This window comes from Sinohyriopsis cumingii, chromosome 10 (genome assembly GCF_028554795.1).
Source record: "Sinohyriopsis cumingii isolate HCF-2022 chromosome 10, ASM2855479v2, whole genome shotgun sequence".
In the NCBI taxonomy this organism is placed as follows: Eukaryota; Metazoa; Mollusca; class Bivalvia; order Unionida; family Unionidae; genus Sinohyriopsis; species Sinohyriopsis cumingii.
Window position 1 is genome coordinate 59,123,391 of NC_142970.1, and position 18,767 is coordinate 59,142,157.

The 18,767-nt window shown below is 34.2% G+C and overlaps 1 protein-coding gene across 1 annotated transcript in view; it reads right to left on the bottom strand.

Moving 5' to 3' along the window:
* The window catches only part of LOC149790208 (uncharacterized), a 196,597-nt gene that overhangs the window by 46,022 nt on the left and 131,808 nt on the right, over positions 1-18,767 (bottom strand). The window contains exons 40-47 of the mRNA XM_089972214.1: positions 18,532-18,707; positions 15,665-15,784; positions 13,468-13,818; positions 9,546-9,686; positions 6,860-6,943; positions 5,748-5,869; positions 3,301-3,442; positions 2,022-2,129 (exon numbers count right to left, since the gene is read on the bottom strand). Coding sequence (XP_089828340.1) covers positions 2,022-2,129; positions 3,301-3,442; positions 5,748-5,869; positions 6,860-6,943; positions 9,546-9,686; positions 13,468-13,818; positions 15,665-15,784; positions 18,532-18,707 — 1,244 coding nt within the window. The remainder of the gene's footprint in view (positions 1-2,021; positions 2,130-3,300; positions 3,443-5,747; positions 5,870-6,859; positions 6,944-9,545; positions 9,687-13,467; positions 13,819-15,664; positions 15,785-18,531; positions 18,708-18,767) is intronic.

Sequence of the window (18,767 nt, forward strand, 5' to 3'; positions counted from 1 at the left end):
GATTTGCCTTTTAATCTTTAAATCCTGAACTTGGCTTCAATTAAGATGTGTAAAATTGCCTTTTACTCCATAACATTAGCATGATTACCATACCTGTGTAAACTTGGATTTTAGACCACTTACATTAAAGCAAACAACGACTGACCTTTTTACAGTATTACAGAAATTGTCCAAGCATTATTTCTGACATTTCTTTGTTGTATTTTAGAGATATTGATTAAGTTGAATGCAGTTATGATCCAAATCCAGGGGATGTATTTAATTCAGACAAGTTCAAACCTTCAATGTACATGCAGTGTTGCCATTATATAAAAATGCTCATCAAATGTAAACATTGAACGTGGAACTAATGTTGCTTCGTGTTGTCATACTGGGATTAATGAGTTAGGTATTTACATTTTCAAGGTAAAATAAAATTGTAATTCCTGGTACATTGATACAAAAGTTTAAGGTAACCCATTAGCTCATAGAGTGTATGGCGTTTTAGCCCTTCGATACACATGTAGCCAATTACCCAGTGCAGTGCACTCTAAATAGAACATCTCTTACGTATTCGACCCCATACTAATATACCTGCCTGTTAACTGTTAAGCAGTGTAGTGTATGTTACGTTTAACAGCAATGTTAACCATTTTACGTTTTTGGTACACATCTATTGTGTATGGAAAAATTTAAGAGTAAAGTCCGATCATTATAGCTTTGTAAGTATTTTTCACGGAATAATTTTGTATGTCTTTAAAATCTTGAGAGAACTCGTTGACCATTAAGTCAGTGAAGCTGCATGACCAGCCGTAGCTGCCATTTATCATACTCGAAATGTACAAGTTCTTCATCACTAAGTCGTTTGAATTTGATAATTTATAAACACTAATTGCTACCTACATCAATATCAGAGCCTTTACCGAAGTAATTGAAACTTTCATAGTTGACATTATAATCGTGAAAAGTACTGAACGAAATCCGCGACCTCCATTTTTGAGAATAGAGAATACGACCCATTTACTTTAAATAGCAGATTTCGAGCAGAGCATAAACGGTGACCACGTGAGCTGATGTAATGGTCATTCACAGCAATGAATTAGGTATCTAATTGGGGTTTTTTCTCAAAGGTGGCGCAAGAAAAATCTGATGTTTACAGCAGGCATCAAACGGCACTTGTATGCGAATTGGGTAGAGGTGTCCAAAGGAGCTTGTATGCGAATGGGGTAGATGCATCCAAAGGTACTTCTATGCCAATGGGGTAGAGGCGTCTATATGCACTTGCAGGAGGTAAAGGCTTAATAATGCATAAACAAACAATAATTAACTAGAAATTATTTACAAATCTGAATTTGGTGTGGGGGAAGAAAACAGGAAATTAAATAAATGTATTGTATTTTCAAACAAATTATATTATAATCTCATAACATTTCCATGTAATAATGCATGGCCATCGTCCCTTAGCAGCCACATAGTAAATGTTTTTGTTGTAACAATCAATAAAATACATATAGTGATTAGTATTAAAAAAATATCTGTCCCAAGAATTTTACTGAATAAAACACTGGATATAATTTCGTATCACATCATAAAAATAACTGCTTTTGATAATAATTTAGGATGTCCCCATATTTACAGTCATTATGGTAAATTTGATAATTATTATGTTTGTGTATTTCAATTATTATTATTGCATATATTGAACATAATAGTCACAAAATACATGTACCTAAAACATCAAGTTGCAAGAAAACTTAAAAGTAGTTCATTTATCAGATAATTCTTGTATCAATCTTATGTTATTTGCATCTAAAAGAATATGAGAACTGCAACTGAAATTTCGTGCATTACGCAACGCTTATTAAATTTTCCGCTTGCTCTTGTTCGGACAATGTCATAAAAGTCATATGGTAATAGCATACACCAGATTCATGGCACAAGACTATCCTAACATGCCCTGTTGTGCCAATCAAACAATATTATTGTGTGATACATTTCTTATCTCATTTATCAGGGTAAGTTTTATTCTATATTTTACTCACTCTTTTTGCAGGGCCCAACACACTCCACACATGCCGTGTTGTTAACATCAGGTTCCATTTTATCTGGACACTTCACTACACAAGCCCCGTGGTTCTGCAGCAGGTGCTCTGAAATATATCAATGATAGTTTCAATTCGGACAAGCAAACTTCAATCTGCCCATTAATGGACCGTAAAATCTGAAAGAGTCTTATATATATTGGTACTTGGGTAATTAACACCAGTTAAGTCCTGTGTGGAAATTCCAGAGCAATCTTGTTATGAATTTAATGATGCTAACAGTATGTTTTAATTTATCATGACAAAATAATTCCAAACATTACTATTTGTTTTACAAAACAGTTGTATTTATCACAGATTATTTTCAAATATTACAAAATGACTTGTATTTAAGACCCTTACATAACATTTTTGACACATGCCACAAATGATAATTCAATGGGATACTCTGAAAAGATACTCAGGCCAAATCCAACTTCTGGACAAATCTGAGTCTAACGCAAGGCCAAAAGATTCATTTTAAAAAGTTATTTATTAGCATATATTAATGTGTTGGGTGTGTGTAATCCACTGTAAGACTGATAGTCATATTAATTGTTTTACACTAGAATTCTATGTAATTTCTCTTATCTAATTACTATTTTCTCCTCGATTAAATCATGTGTTTTATGTTTACTGGGATTCGTTGATACATATTTTGCCTGGGTATTCTGATTACCTGGCTTTTATATAAATAGCGCAGCTTCACTGTTAGCACATCCATTTATATCAACAAGCTATATTTATCAGAAACTTAGTTTTTACAGGTTGTCAGCTGTGTTGTATTCTTAAACAGTGCACTTTAGCTTTTACAGGTTGTCAGCTGTGTTGTATCATTAAACAATGAACTTTAATTTTTCAGGTTATCATCTGTGTTGTATCCATAAACAATACACTTTAGTTTCAGTTTCGATATCACAGTTTATAAAACAATTAACATACACATAGCTAAATAATCTTTCTAGAAACTGATTTCAAACTCTTTCTTCATGTTACCTACCTGTTTCTAGCAACATACCGGTTACAAATTCTGGCTTTATGCCACCTACCCTTTTCTAGCAACTGACTGGTTGCAAACATTGGCTCTATGCAAACTATCACCATCTTGTAACCAACTGGTTCAAACATTGGCTTTATGCAACCTACCCCCTTATAGTATCGACTGGTTCCAAACATTGGCTTTATGGTATGATGACAATGATGATGATCAACATTTTGGCTAAAAGACACTTTCACTCACCTGGGCATTCTTTTACACACAATGAGCCATATGCATATTTGGCATTAGGATTTGTTATCCATGTCAGCTTGCCGTTGTCATATATAGATTCTGCTGGGCAATTCGTCTCACACATGCCATCATTGTAAAATGTCTTGCAGGCCTAAAAACAAGCGAGGTAATTATAGTTAAATAAACAATACAATGTCTGCCATCTAGATTGAAAGATTGGGAGATGTGGATTCAAATAACTAACATCATATTCACTCATTAATAATGATGTTTTTTAGGATCAATTTACATGCCCTCATTATAATGACATCCATAAGAATATTAACTTGCTATAATGGTATCAGTAGGAGCTACAGGGCATCCACTCATTGTAATGGTATTAGTCAGAGCTACAGGACACCCACTCAATATAATGTTATGTATAGGAGTCTCAATACTCCCTCATTATATTGCTTTACACAGGAGGTATATAATATTCTCTTTATAATGCTGTCTTTAAGAGCTTTATAGCATTTCTTCATTACAATGTTAGTAGAAGGGGCCAGAGTATTCCAATTAAAGTGAGGTAAGCTTCTAATGAAGTATATTATAAACTACTCTACCATTATAATGTTGTATGTCAAAGCTAGTTTTCCCTCATTGTAATGTCTATGTAAAAGGTAGTGTTCCCTCATTTTAATGCTGTATGTAGGAGCTATATAACACTCCTTGATAATGTCAGTAGGAATCAGAGTATTCAAACTACAGTGAGACCACCTTATAAGGAGGTATATCAAAAGTATTGACTCTTTGTAATTCTGTATGCAGAAGCTGTTGTTCCCTCATAATAATGATGTATGTAAAAGCTAGTGTTCCCTCATTATAATGATGTATGTAGGAGTTATGTAATATTCTGCATGAAATGAGACCACCTCATAATTAGGTATTATACAGTACTCCCTCATTATTATGCTGCCTTCAAGAGAGAAAAACTTACAGTAAAGCACATAATACATATTATTTCATTAAATAAAATGGAATCCATTACCAATCTCTCTTTAGTACATTCAGCCATGTTATAATGAAAGATCTTATAGTGAGGGAAACCTGTACCTGAAAAACATCATTATTCAAACAATTTCTTAACTTAAATATGAGAGAATTAAAACTGGAATATTCTTTTTGTCAAATGATAATATTCTACCTAATCAACCCCATTAAAAATTTTTGTTGTATTATAATTTGGGGTTTGTGTTTGAGGCGAAAGATGGATCTTGCTTGCCATGGAGCACCTTAAAATCCTTCCAGAAGAGCAATCCATCACTCTCCACAATCTTATTGTCCAAAACAAAGATTTCCAGATGTCTTCGGAACGAACTGTTACATTTTTTCCCCAGATTTCATGGTAGTTAAATATTGCAAATACTGATATCAGACTTGCCAACCGTACCAAGACCTCAATAAGGCAGTCAATTATTTTCTGGCAAATGGACCACTTTCAGTAAGGTGTTACACAGTACTATTCTCATGCTGGAAAATACGCTTTTTAAAGATGAGAAGTGTGACTCAAGATTGATCCAGTGACAGCAAATACTGCATTCAACTAAAACATGTCTGTGAAGTTTACTTGTATCTTAATTACCTCCAGTACAGGTTTACAAACTGCAAGTCAAAACATTATTGAGCTCAATGGCTTCTTGATATCTAATTTTATTGTAATCCTTACAAAAATGTATATGTGCCAATGTCAATTACTTTTTCTCCGCAATGAAACGTACTCAAATTAATATATGTATGTCCACTAAACATAAGTGTTACTCTTCCTGATGTTTTTCCCCAAAGAACATAAATTTTCATTAGATTTATTCTGTATTATTAAAACATTTTAAGAGGTCTATTGTCCTTTTCATCCTAACATATCCCTTGTTGGATGCCAATTTGTAAAAGATAAGAAAAACAGCTTGATCAAAGTATGTCTCATTGAAAGTGCTTGAGGTAATCTGATAAAGCTAGACTGGTTCCCTGACCAATTCCAGTGAATATAAGAGACATACAAACTAGTATTCCGTACATTTTGATATATGGCATCATGTGATATTAATGATGATGTACTGTAAATGATGATGTCATATATATCTGAGAATGGCGAATAACTCTCCACAACACTACCATGAGAGATGTTCGCAGCTCTCCTGCAATTTACGAAATACAAGCCCTAATATTTTAAGGTATAGCACCCTACTGTATGCTAGTGGAATTTACTTTGGCTGCCATGGAATTATTACACTTATATCTTCTGTGAATTCCTGGTGTGATATTTACGAATTCATAATATTTAAAAGGTGAAATGATTTTACAAAATGTAATGTAGATCCTGCATTAAAAATTATTTACAAATATATAATATTTAAAAGTTGAAATGATTTTATAAAATATGACGTAGATACTGCAATAAAATTTATTTCAATTAATCTTACAAAACATTCTGATTTACGAGGACCATGGCACCCCGCAACACATTCTGGGTGACAGCATTGATTATGTTCGCTTCCAAAACACCGTCCTTCACAAGACAAGCTACATACATCTCCATAGTTCACTGAAAAAGTGTACAAAACTATAAACATTACTATTTAAATCAAAACATACTAATTTCATTACTTTTTTTATAATATACATATTCAGAACAGCAGATATTTAACATGAAACTTTGTGTTTGAATTCTGAGAGTGGAAATTAGCAGGGATATGTTTCTCCACAAGATGGGAGTCCTGAATTAATGGAATTATTACATCACGTCATCTGTAATGTTATCAACAGCTTTGATCTGACTGCTTTGCATCAAGCAGTCAGAAGTTCATTGCCTTGCATCATCCAATCAGAATTTGTCTGCCTTGCATCAACCAGTCAGAAGATGAATATCCTGCTTGAACCAATCAGAAGTTGACACATTTTCATTTGCATCAGAGCTTTACTCAGTCTGCATCCCATAACTCCTTTAACTCTGATGATCATACAAACCAGGATCAATATTTTGGCATGACATACGTGGTATATTTATAAATAGAAGGGGAACAGCCCATCCTTGAATGAGAATTTAAAAAAGAAAATTAAAAATAATAAATATATTGGGATGAGCGAGGTTAAGAGAAAGTTTGAACCTAAAAATACAAGAAGAGCATGCAAATATTTGGGATGACATAGCAAATTTTGATTTCTCAACCTCTTGTTTGCCAAGCGGGACACACAGAGAAAGGTGGTGTTTATATATCAGATGTAAACATTACTTTGACAGGTATTAATTTATACCAGTGATAAAAACTATTATATCTTCCAACATTTACTGATATGTAAATTTGACAATAAAAAACGTTAAATAGATTACTAATATCAAACATTTGACATGAATCAAGGTTAAAAAGATTACTACTATGAAACTCTGACATGAATCAATGTTACAAAGATTACAAATTTCCAGGATACAATAGTTAACATAGTAAGAAGCTTAAAACAATGTATTTGTCTGATGCAATTTTATAACAAATGTACGCATCTATAATTTAAATGAAAAACACAGCGATGGACTTACACTTCTGGCACATATCTGGACCTTGTCCCCAGCAATGTTTTTCTTTTGTGACTCTATTATAACATGCTTCATGGCATTCCCCACCTAGAAAAGATATACAAAATGGAAGATAATCCATTGGTACATTGAGGACAGAAAACAGAAGGTAATCCATTGGTAGGCAATATTACATTAAGGACAGAAAATAGAATGTAATCCATTGGTAGGCAATAGTACATTAAGGACAGAAAACAGAAGGTAGAGGTAATCCATTTGTGGGCAATAGTACATTAAAGACAGAAAATAGAAGGCAATCCATTGGTAGGCAATATTACATTAAGGACAGAAAACAGAAGGTATTCCATTGGTAGGTAATAGTACATTAATGACAGAAAACAGAAGGTAATTCATTGGTAGGCAATATTACATTGAGGACATAACAATAATCTTTCAATCAACTGGTAGGAAATAATACATTACGATCAACATTAGAGTGTTGATTATGGTAAACATGTTTTGCTGTGAACAAGGACTTACTGAGATGACGACTGTATATGCAATCAATGTATTGAAAAGATGGTTGCTGACTGAGATTCATATATATGCAGTCAATTTATTCAGATGACTATTGACTTACATCCATCTAAATGCAATCAATGTATTCAGATGACTGCTGACTTAGATCCATATGTATGCAATCAATATATTCAGATGACTGCTGACTTAGACCCATATATATGCAGTCAATATATTCAGATGACAGTTGAGTGAGATCGATCGAAATGCAATTAATGTATTCAGATGACTACTGATTTAGATGCATCTAAATGCAATGTATTCAGATGACTGCTGACTGATATATATATATATATATATATATATATATATATATATATATATATATATATATATATATATATATATATATATATATTCAATCAATGCACTGAGATGAGGACAGTTGAGCGGAGATCGATATATATGTTCTAATGCATTAATATACATTTTGTTGACTAAGGCTTCTTTATTCAGTGTATGCAAAATAATGTCCCTTTCAAATAATACATATAACTAGTAACCAATAATTAAACAGATTCAGTACAATTTCTCTTTCTGATGTTTTAATCATTAAATTGAGATGGATCTGAATTTGTTAAATTCGTTTCCTTTCTTCAAAAATGAGTAATCCCTGTCAAGAATTTTTGAAGGCACAGGTCCAAAGGATGGTTTCTTCAGAAAGTACAACTCCAGTATATAAAAATGAGTTGGTCCAATTTTCAAAATTGACAGTCCATAATGAGAAACTGTAGGTACTGGAAGACTCATTAATTAGAGCCCTGTTTAAATCTGTAGGAATGCAAATTAATTGTCCTTTTACATGTTGCCAGACAGTTGTGCCAACACTTTCAAAATAACTACAGCATGTGTAAGCAGCATGACTGAGTCTATCTCCTGACATTGTGATGATACTACCAACACTTTCAAAGAGATATTATCATTTGTAACCAAAAGGAATGAGTCTGGCACTTGACAATGTGGTGATACTACCTTCACTTTCAAAAAGACTACAGCATTTGTAAGCAAAAGGAATAAGTCTGCCACCTGACAATGTGGTGACACTACCAACATTTTCAAAAAGACTATAGCATTTGTAAGCAATAGTAATGAGTCTGGCATGTGACACTCTGGGTATTGTACGTGATAGGAACACGTCTGATGCCTGACAATGTTTTGACACAATGATGGCTTCCAAAAAAATAATAGCATTTATAAGCTACAGTAATGCCTCTGACACCTGACACTACAATGACTTTCAAAAAGATTATAACATTTGTAAGCAAAAGAAATGAGCCTGACACCTGACACTGTGGTGACACTATGACGACTCTGGCATTCCTTTCCTCATAGAAAATTTCCTTTTGCTATAAAGGATGATTTTCAAGTCAACACTTTAGCAAACCTGATTCTGTGCATAAAAATGAATGCACATATTTGGGTTACATTATCACATTAAAAAAATGTAAGAAGTGATACCATACCAATAATGTAAAATCATCCATGCTAAACAGGTAACAAATAATGTGAATAAATTAAAATTTTGTAATTTTAAAACAAAAAAATGAAGATTCTCTATTATATTGGTTGACATATATCTCAACAACAACAAAATGAATATGTACTTTATATGGATTTACTTCTTTTCATAATGAACTAAACACATTTGTCACCCATAGACTGCCACACTAGTTTAATAGGGAAAGTAAATATATTATAGAAAACAGAATTGGAATTGGCTGATTAACCACATTAATTTAGCAAAACTGCAAAAACTGGAAGAAAACAATTCGGATTCAAAGGTCAAAACATTCACGGTCACTTGTATGTAAAGTCCAACTACAAACGTAATGTACCAACAAATCTGGGTCTGTGCAGTTTGAAAGAAGTAATTATTAGCTGCTTGCACATAATGTGATTAATGGGTGGGTGGGTGGATGTTCCAAGAAAAGGAGCAGATAGACAATTGTAAGACTATACACACCTTCCATATTTAAAAACACCTTCCACATTTAGAGTACTTAATAAAACGCCTTCCACATTTATGGTTTGGACTAAAAAGACCTTCCATATTTATGGCTGGACATTCAAAATAGCAGTGACAGACGATATTGAAGAATATAATGTGAGATTACAGACACAAAATACATACATGGCCGTTTCTCAGAAGGTGTGTCAGACTTGAAGAACACTTTTTCGTTGGGTTCCTTTGGGTTAATGTCTTGCCATCGAATACTAGTTTCATAACAAAGGGCATTGTTGTTGTGAAAATACACCTTTCCTTTTGTGATTTCTGAAAAGTACAATGTAAACACATATTAAGCAAGAATTCCATGGTTTTGTATGCTGCAGAAAGCATGAAAAATAGATCAATGTGACCTGCATTTATCTGGTATGATTAATATAATAATATAATACATTTATTGACAATAATGCAACATAGAGAATATGTAAACAATATCAATACAATAAAAACATATGATGTGACTGTGACTTATAATGTAAATACATATAAGCAAGTTTCATAATTACGCATCCAAAAAAGTGCAATCACTGGAAAATAATAAAATAGAACACAGTGACCTAAATTTAGAAACACCGAGTGATATGCCTTTATAACGAATATCCTATCTTTAATTATTGTGTATCCCAACATATTTAACTTGTGGACTTGAAAGAGGTCAAAGACTTATTATTGTTTCGTTAAGCAAATAACTTAAAGGTCGTTTGTTAACAAACCATGTAGCTATCAATGGAACCAAATATATGTCATTTTCTGAATTTAAATTTTAAGAAAATTGAATTAGATTGACGTGGTACTCTGCACATATATCATAGCAGTTTGCGTTTTCAAACTAAACTGAATATCCTTATATCATGCCCTCCTCCTGCACAAAATGAAATATCCAATCCATAGACCAAAGTCATCATTAATGTGCAATTTATCAATATGATGTACAAATGTGGCTAATTCATACTGGGAGATATGGGGCTGATGTATGAGTGTGACTAATTCATACTGGGAGTGAGGGGCTGCTGTAAGAGTGTGTCTTATCCATACTGGGATTGAAGGGCTGATGTAAAGGTGACTAAATCATACTGGGATTGAGGGACTGATGTAACAGTGACTAATGAATACTGGGAGTGAGGGGCTGATGTACGAGAGTGACTAATTCATACTATGATTTAGGGGCTGATGTAAAAGTGACTACGTCATACTGGGAGTGAGAGACTAATGTAAGAGTGACTAATTCATACTGAAAGAGAGGGGGTGTTGTAAGAGTGATTAATTCATAATATGAGCGAGGGGCTGGTGCAAGAGTATGACAATTCTTACTGGGATTGAGGGACTGATGTAAGAGTAACTAATCATACTGGGAGTGACGGGTTGATGTAAGAGTGAATAATTCATAATGTGACAGAGGGGTTGATGTAAGAGTGTGACTCATTCATACTGGATTGAGGAGATGATAATGTGGTTAATGCATAATATGAATCAGGGGCTAATATAAGAGTGTGGTTAATACATAATGATAATGAGGTGCTAATGTACAAGTGTGATAATAATATTGGGGTGAGGAGCTGATGGTGTGATTCATATATATTGGGGTGAGGGGTTAATGTGAAAGGTCAATACAAAGTGGGAGTGATGGGCTGATGTAAATGTTTGGTTAATACAGAGTGTTAGTGATGGGCTGATATAATAGTGTGGTTAGTACATACTGGGAATGATGGGCTGATGTAAAAGTGTGGTTAATACATACTGGAAGTTATGGATTGATGTAATAGTGTGGTTAGTACATACTGGGATTGATGGGCTGATGTCAAAGTGGTTAATACAGAGTGGGAGTGAGGAGCCAGTGTCATTTGGTAACATGGTAATATTTGTAAAGTAAAGGTTGGGTACATTAGGAAATGAATGATAGTCATTGTAGAACAATTGCACAATGAATGAGTCATTTTGACATGTGCATCTGATGCCTGTGCCAATAAGTTAGTTTAGCATGAGCATATAATGCCCTATGCAAATGAGTCATTTTAACATGTGCATATGATGTGCATTTTTACAAGTCTTTGATTTGACTTGGTTGCGGATCGAACCCATGACCTCCCGCATCCAAGGCAGATGCTCTACCCACTTTGCCACTGGAGTGGTCGGGACAGTCTTTAAACATTTCCTCACATTCTGGATATTATTATAGTGAGACATGGGACAGTCTTTAAGCACTCCAAACACATCATGTGTGTTATTATAGAGTGACATGGAAGAGTCTTTAAGCACTTCCACCACATCTAGTGTGGTATTATAGAGCAACATGGGACAGGCTTTAAGCACTTCCATTAAATCATGGATGTCATTATATTGAGACATGGGCAATTTTAAAAACACTTACATCGCATACTGTATTGTATTATAGTGAGACATGGGACAGTCTTTAAAAACCTCCATCAGGTCCTGGATTTTATTATTATGAGACTCGTGACAGTCTTTAAGCACTGCCAACAAATCCTGGATGTTATTACCGAGTGACATGGGACAGTCTTTAAGCATTTCCCACACATCTTTGATGTTATTATCGTGAGACATGTGGTAGTCGATAAGCAATTACATCACATACTGGATATTATAATAGTGAGACATTGGATAGTCTTTAAGCACTTCCATCACATTCTGGATGTTTTTATAGTGAGACATGGGACAGTCTTTAAGCACCTCCATCAAATCCTGGATTTCATTATAAAGCAACATGGGACAGTATTTAAGCACTTCCCACACATCTTGGATGTTATTATTGTGAGACATGAGACATTCTTTAAGCACTTCCATCATATCTTGTACGTTATTATAGTTAACAAACTAGTCAATAACTAGCCATGTACTCCCCAGAACTCTTAGACTGATACCCTGTAGACTCTCAATAACTAGACATATACCCCTCAGAACTCTGAGACTAAAACATCCCGTGGAAACTCAAACATTAGCCATGGAAACTTGTTCTTTCTAAAATACTTTATTCCTGGAAGTATTTTTCCCAAACAGGTTAAAGTAAAAAGACAAAGTTACGAAAAAGAAAGGCAATTACATCAACAGAAATAATGAACTTTCCCATTAAAACTGTCAACAAAATGTAAGTAAACTTTTTATGATTATTTGATGGTGTATTGTCATTTTTACTGGCTATATCAAGCAGATAAAATGGGCGTTAAGTGCCTTTCACAAGGACACACCAAGCAATTTGTCCTGGGCTGGAATGACATTAGAGTCAATGAAAATTAATGAAAGTTGACTGCAGTAAATCATGTTTACACTAAGTGTTACTATATGTTGGTCTCATTTCTAGAAGACTCCTGGTCTAAAGCGCTCTCCGTTACAGATCACTGCCATCTCACCTCTGTCTGCGTGGGTTCGAGTCTAGGATTCGGCCAATGTGGGTATGTGAGAAAGATTGCCAGTAGCTTCTCGTGGGTCGGTGGTTCTTCCCGGGGTTTTCCAGGGTTCTTCCTCCACCATTAATACTGGCCGCCATACATAGCCTATCATGTGCTGAAAAGTGGCGTTAAACCCCACAACAACAACAACAACCATTCTTTTCAATTTGACCACCAGTTTTCTTATCTGGTTCTTCAATTTTTGGGCACTAAGAGTTCTGAACTCCCATAATCAAAGACTTCCAGAAGTACTGAACTCCCGTTGTCAAAGACTTAGAGAGTTCTGGAGCAAATGGAAAGCGTTAATATACTTGGTATACAGGCAACAAAGTCTGTGTCAATGCATGAACAAGAAAAGTTACTGCAGAGGTTACCAGTCCATATTAAAGGGTGATCATATTAAAGGATTTTCATAATAACTGAATGAAACGTTCCTTGTGTCTTTTGATTCATTTTGTCAAAAGGAGAGTTTTTTTGTGTTATGTTACCCTCGTAATTATTTTTCCAAAAAGAATACCACATCATTTACACCCCTATGTGCATTTCTTTAAATCTCCTTTCTTTGTTTCAGTATTGTAACTTCATCAGGCATTGTTGTCATTATCTATGCAAGAACAACTTAAATTTATATCACAATAACTCACCTGTCAAGTTTTTAAATCCCAGTTCGAATATTCCCTGAGAGTTATTATTAGGGTTATAATTCCGAGCGATATAAAGTGCATAATCCACCTCATGGTACGTGAATAAAGTTCTTCCACGAATTATACGCAAATTTTGTAAAGGCACATAGTTGGACCACACTGAAACAATTAACACGTATCCTGTCACTTCTTCTATATTCTGTAAGAATTGGAGGTCATAATCACCCTCTATAAAAGTTAATTCAAGATTACCCTCCACATATGTACAATTGGTGTATTTCTGTTTATACATTTCATAGCGTTCATTATATGACAGCGTTCGAACTAATCCGGCTTCCGAACCAATGCACACTGAAAAAGAAATCAAAATGGCACTCACATTGTTGACATTTTTTATTTCAACTCGGTATATGGTGTTCCCTCTACATTGTCCCCATGGTCAAACAGGTAAGTAAACAGGTAGGTAAATGGCAGTCCCCAAAGTCAAACAGATAGGTAAAGGGCATAAAATCAAGAGTGACAGAAAATCAAGGTATGTTACTAAGGTTTATAAACTTATTAGGACAATAAGCTTAAATAGTCTTTATTAATAGTACAGAAATACAGAATGGTGAAAAATTGATGGGACATACTATTGTTTCCTCAGTACATCACTTTGAATATAGTCCCTTAATTTCTAATTAATAGCAGTGGAGATCGGCTATCTTTTACCACACAGTTTCTTCGTGTTCTCTTCAATTCCAGCCATACGAATGTAAACCAAGCTGTCTCACATATTTGGTTACAAAAATCATGCAACATCTGATCTTAACAGTTGAGTAAGGACAGTCTGTGATACAACTTGGGAGATCAACTATACATGGGTAAGCATATCCTGGCAGCATGTACACACACACACACACACACACACACACACACACATGCATGGGACACAATGTAGTGTTCAATGAAACCAGGGTAAACATATCCCAGACAGTATTTGACACAACTAGGAGTTAAAACAAACCAGAGTAAACCTATGCGAGATAATATGTGACACAATGTGGATTTCAATTAAACCAGGGCAAACATATCCCAGGCAGTCGGTGACACAATGTTGAGTTCAATTAAAATAGGGTAAAAATATCCAAGACAGTCTGTGACATAACTAAGAGTTCAACTAAATCGGGGTAAACATATGCCAGACAGTCTGTGACACAATGTGGAGTTCAATGAAACCAGGGTAAACATATCCCAGACAGTCTGTGACACAACTAGGAGTTTAATTAAACTAGGGTAAACATATACCAGACTGTGACACAATGTGGAGTTCAAATAAACCAGGTTAAACATATCTCAGATAGTTCGTGACACAACTAAAAGTTCTATTAAACCTGGCTAAACGTATGCCAGACAGTCTGTCACACAATGCTGAGTTCAATTAAGCCAGGGAAAACATAGCACAGACAGTATGTGACACAACTAGTAGTTAAATTAAAATAGGGTAAACATATGCCAGACAGTCTATGACACAATTTGGAGTTAATTAAATTAGAGTAAACATGTCACAGACATTCTGTGACACAACTAGGAGTTAAATTAAACTAGGGTAAACATAAGCCATACAGACTATGACACAATTTGGAGTTCAATTAAATCAGAGTAAACTTATCCCAGACAGACTGTGACACATCTAGGAGTTCAATTAAACCAATGTAAACATATCCTGGACAGTCTGTGACGAAATGTGGAGTTCAATTAGACAATGGTAAGCATACACACAATGGTACACACACACACACACACACACACATAAAACATACACACACACATATATACTACATGTATACATTTTATGTTTTAATGGGCAACGTACAATACAATTAATGTTGATGCAGTCCATTCTATTTTTCCTGACACTAACAAATTTAGGATACTTTAATACAGACGCATATCACTGATTAAAGACTGTAACACATCTATTACACTTATCACTGAGGTAAGATGATGACCTTTATGACTATTCATTTTATAGAATTCAATTACTAAAAACTATTCATTCTACATATTCAACAAAAAGAAAGAATATAGAACGATGTGTATCTTGGAAGCTTCGAAGCTGTTTAATATTTATACTTATGATTTCTGTACTATATTTATACGTATTATTTATGTGCAATATTTATACTTATGATTTATGTACACAATTTATACTTACATTTCCTGCATATCTTCTTCTCTGAGTCCCAATTATAACTGACATCACACCAACACGTATCAATGAGGCACTTAAAGGGGGCATTACAACTTGTATTGTTGCATGGCTGCCCATAATCACCTGAAAAAATGAAACTATGCTATGAATACGAATCAACAGTCTTTCAATGAAATGCCTGGACATGCATGCATATGTAATAATAATAATAATAATAATAATAATAACAATAATAATATGTAAAGTGGTTATCATCAGAAGTCATCACTCATCGATGTAATCATTTTTGATATCATTAACAGTATTCTCAAATAAATGCTAATTTATTTGAAAATTACAAATTGTTGAAAAATGTGAAAATGGTTTTGAAACAGGCTAGGAAACCCAATGAATGAACAAGTCATTTGAAAAGTTAAATGATAGACTGATGTTTTACTTCATTTAAACGTGGTCTACTTTATATATTCTCGTGTGATAGACTGATGTTTCTCTTCATCTGAACACGGCTTATGTTATACAGTCAGTTGATAGACTGATGTTTTACTTCATTTAAACATGGTCTAGAGTATATATACACTCATCTGATGTACTGACGTTTAACTTCATTTAAACATGGATTACAGCATGCATATATATATATATATATATATATATATATATATATATATATATATATATATATATATATATATATATATATTCATGTGATAGACTGAAGTTTTACTTCATTTAAACATGGTCTACAATTCATATACACTCATGTGATAGACTGTTGTTTTACTTCATTTCAACATAGTCTACAGTATATATACTCATGTGATAGTATACACTTTAACACCTAACTGTGTATCAAGTACTCCCCTAAATACGTGAACACCAAACTGTGTATCACGTACTCCCTTAAATGTGTAAACATTGAACTTTGTATCAAGTATTCCCGTAATTACTTGTATCAAGTAATCTCAATATAATTTGACATTGAACTGTGTATCAAGTACTCTCCTAAATACTTTCACACCATAATTTGAAACATCATAGTAAGGTATACGTATAATACCAGTTTACGACAAGTTTTACGGCATCAACAAAATGAACACTTATCATTTCTAACCTTTAATGTGTTCACATTCAATGATGGTATACGAACAAAAATTAGTGAAATATTTCCTTCCATTAAACGTTATTTAAAGTTAGGCCAGTCATATTACGGCATACCATAAAATGGTCAAAGACTCAGTCTTTAATGTGGCTTTGACACAAAAAGCTATCACAAAATGAGGAACTCTTTTGAGATGTACAATGTAACCAATATGTCTACTAACAAGAAACACGTTTAAGATTCAGACATGTAATATTTCTTGCCTTTCTCTTGAAACAGTTCGAGCAAGCTTGCAATGTATGTCTGAATCATCAGTGATATAAATTGGTCTCTTCTGAGATCATCAGATTTGGTTGTGTTCTAGTAATCCTTTTAAAGGTATTCGAATTTAATCGAATGGTTCGTTTGGTACAGTTGTTGTAATGGGTTTTTGTTGTTGTTTAACGCCATTGTTTTCAGCGAATGAGAGACTATACAAGTTGGTAAGTATAAAATGATAGACTATACAGGTTGGTAAGTATAACTGATGGAGAAGAGTATCCTGGAAAACTCTTAGAAGAACCAACGACCTATGGTGTACGGACACACCAACATAAATGTCCAATATCGAAAATGGGGTGGCACAAGTCACAGAAAGCTCTGACTAGGGAAGCCACTGTTAATCATTCTCATATACCCACCTTACCCGAGCCCGAGACTCAAACTCAAGCGGATAGAGGTGAGATGGGACTCAATGGTAAAGGCGAGCGCTTTATACCACTGAGTCACCATAGGCCGTGTTGGTACAGAAATAAACTACAGCTTGAGACGTGCGTCGGTTTATAAAGCACCTGATTGCTTATAACACAATGATGCATCTATAAATTTAAGTACCCCCTGGGTAGCAACTGTCCTCGACAGTACTTATAATTCATTACGTTTGAGCAATGAAACTTGGATCCATCAGGTGTTAATCGACTTAGTTACTGCATAATGAAAGGTAAATATACAACAATTACATAAAAGCGGAAATGCTTACAGTAACTTCCTTGAACTTGTGCACATTGGCACAGAACGATTAGCATTGTTATTATAAAACATAATTCAAGCACACCTCTCTGTTCACTCTACTTCAGTAAATGCAAGCAATTATTTTTCTTGTCTTTTTGAATCTGAATCTACATAGATGTACATGTATAAACCGTACTGTTTTGTATGGCATAATACAGGTACATGTATAATCCTTTGTATCGCATCATATAGGTAAATGTATAATCCCTATTGTTTTATAAGGCATGATAGAGGTACATCTATGATCCTTATTGGTTGTATGGCATGACAGTGGTACATGTATAATCCGTACTGTTTGTACGACATGCTAGAGGTACATTTATAATCCTTATTGTTTGTATGGGATAATAGATGTACATCTATAATCCTTATTGTTTGTATGGCATACAATAGGTACATGTATGATCATTATTGTTTGTACGGGATGTTAGAGGTACATCTATAATCCTTATTGTTTGTATGGCATAAAATAGGTACATGTATAATCATTATTGTTTGTATGACATGACAGAGGTAGTTCTATAATCCTTTATGTTTGTATGGCTTGGTAGAGATACAGCTATAATCCATATTGTTTGGATGGTATGATAGGGATACAGCTATGATCCTTATTGTTTTGTATGGCATGACAGAGTTACATGTATAATCCTTTTGTATTGAATGATATAGGTAGATGTTTAATCTTTATTGTTTGTATGCTATCATAGAAGTCCATCCATACCATTTTTACTGGACAGTATTGAGACTGGTAATGGCTCCAGTTGCGTCTTGTAGTATCCTTTTGGACAATCTTCATGCGGCAAGCAAGAAATAGTCCCATCAACAAGGGTTTGGTTGATGGCAAGTTCATATGTGTTAGAGGCGTGAGTTTTTACTTCACTAGACGGTCCCGTACATCTGGAATAATAATAACAGTAGAAATCTTGCATGCAGCTATTCATATTTATGTAGGGATGA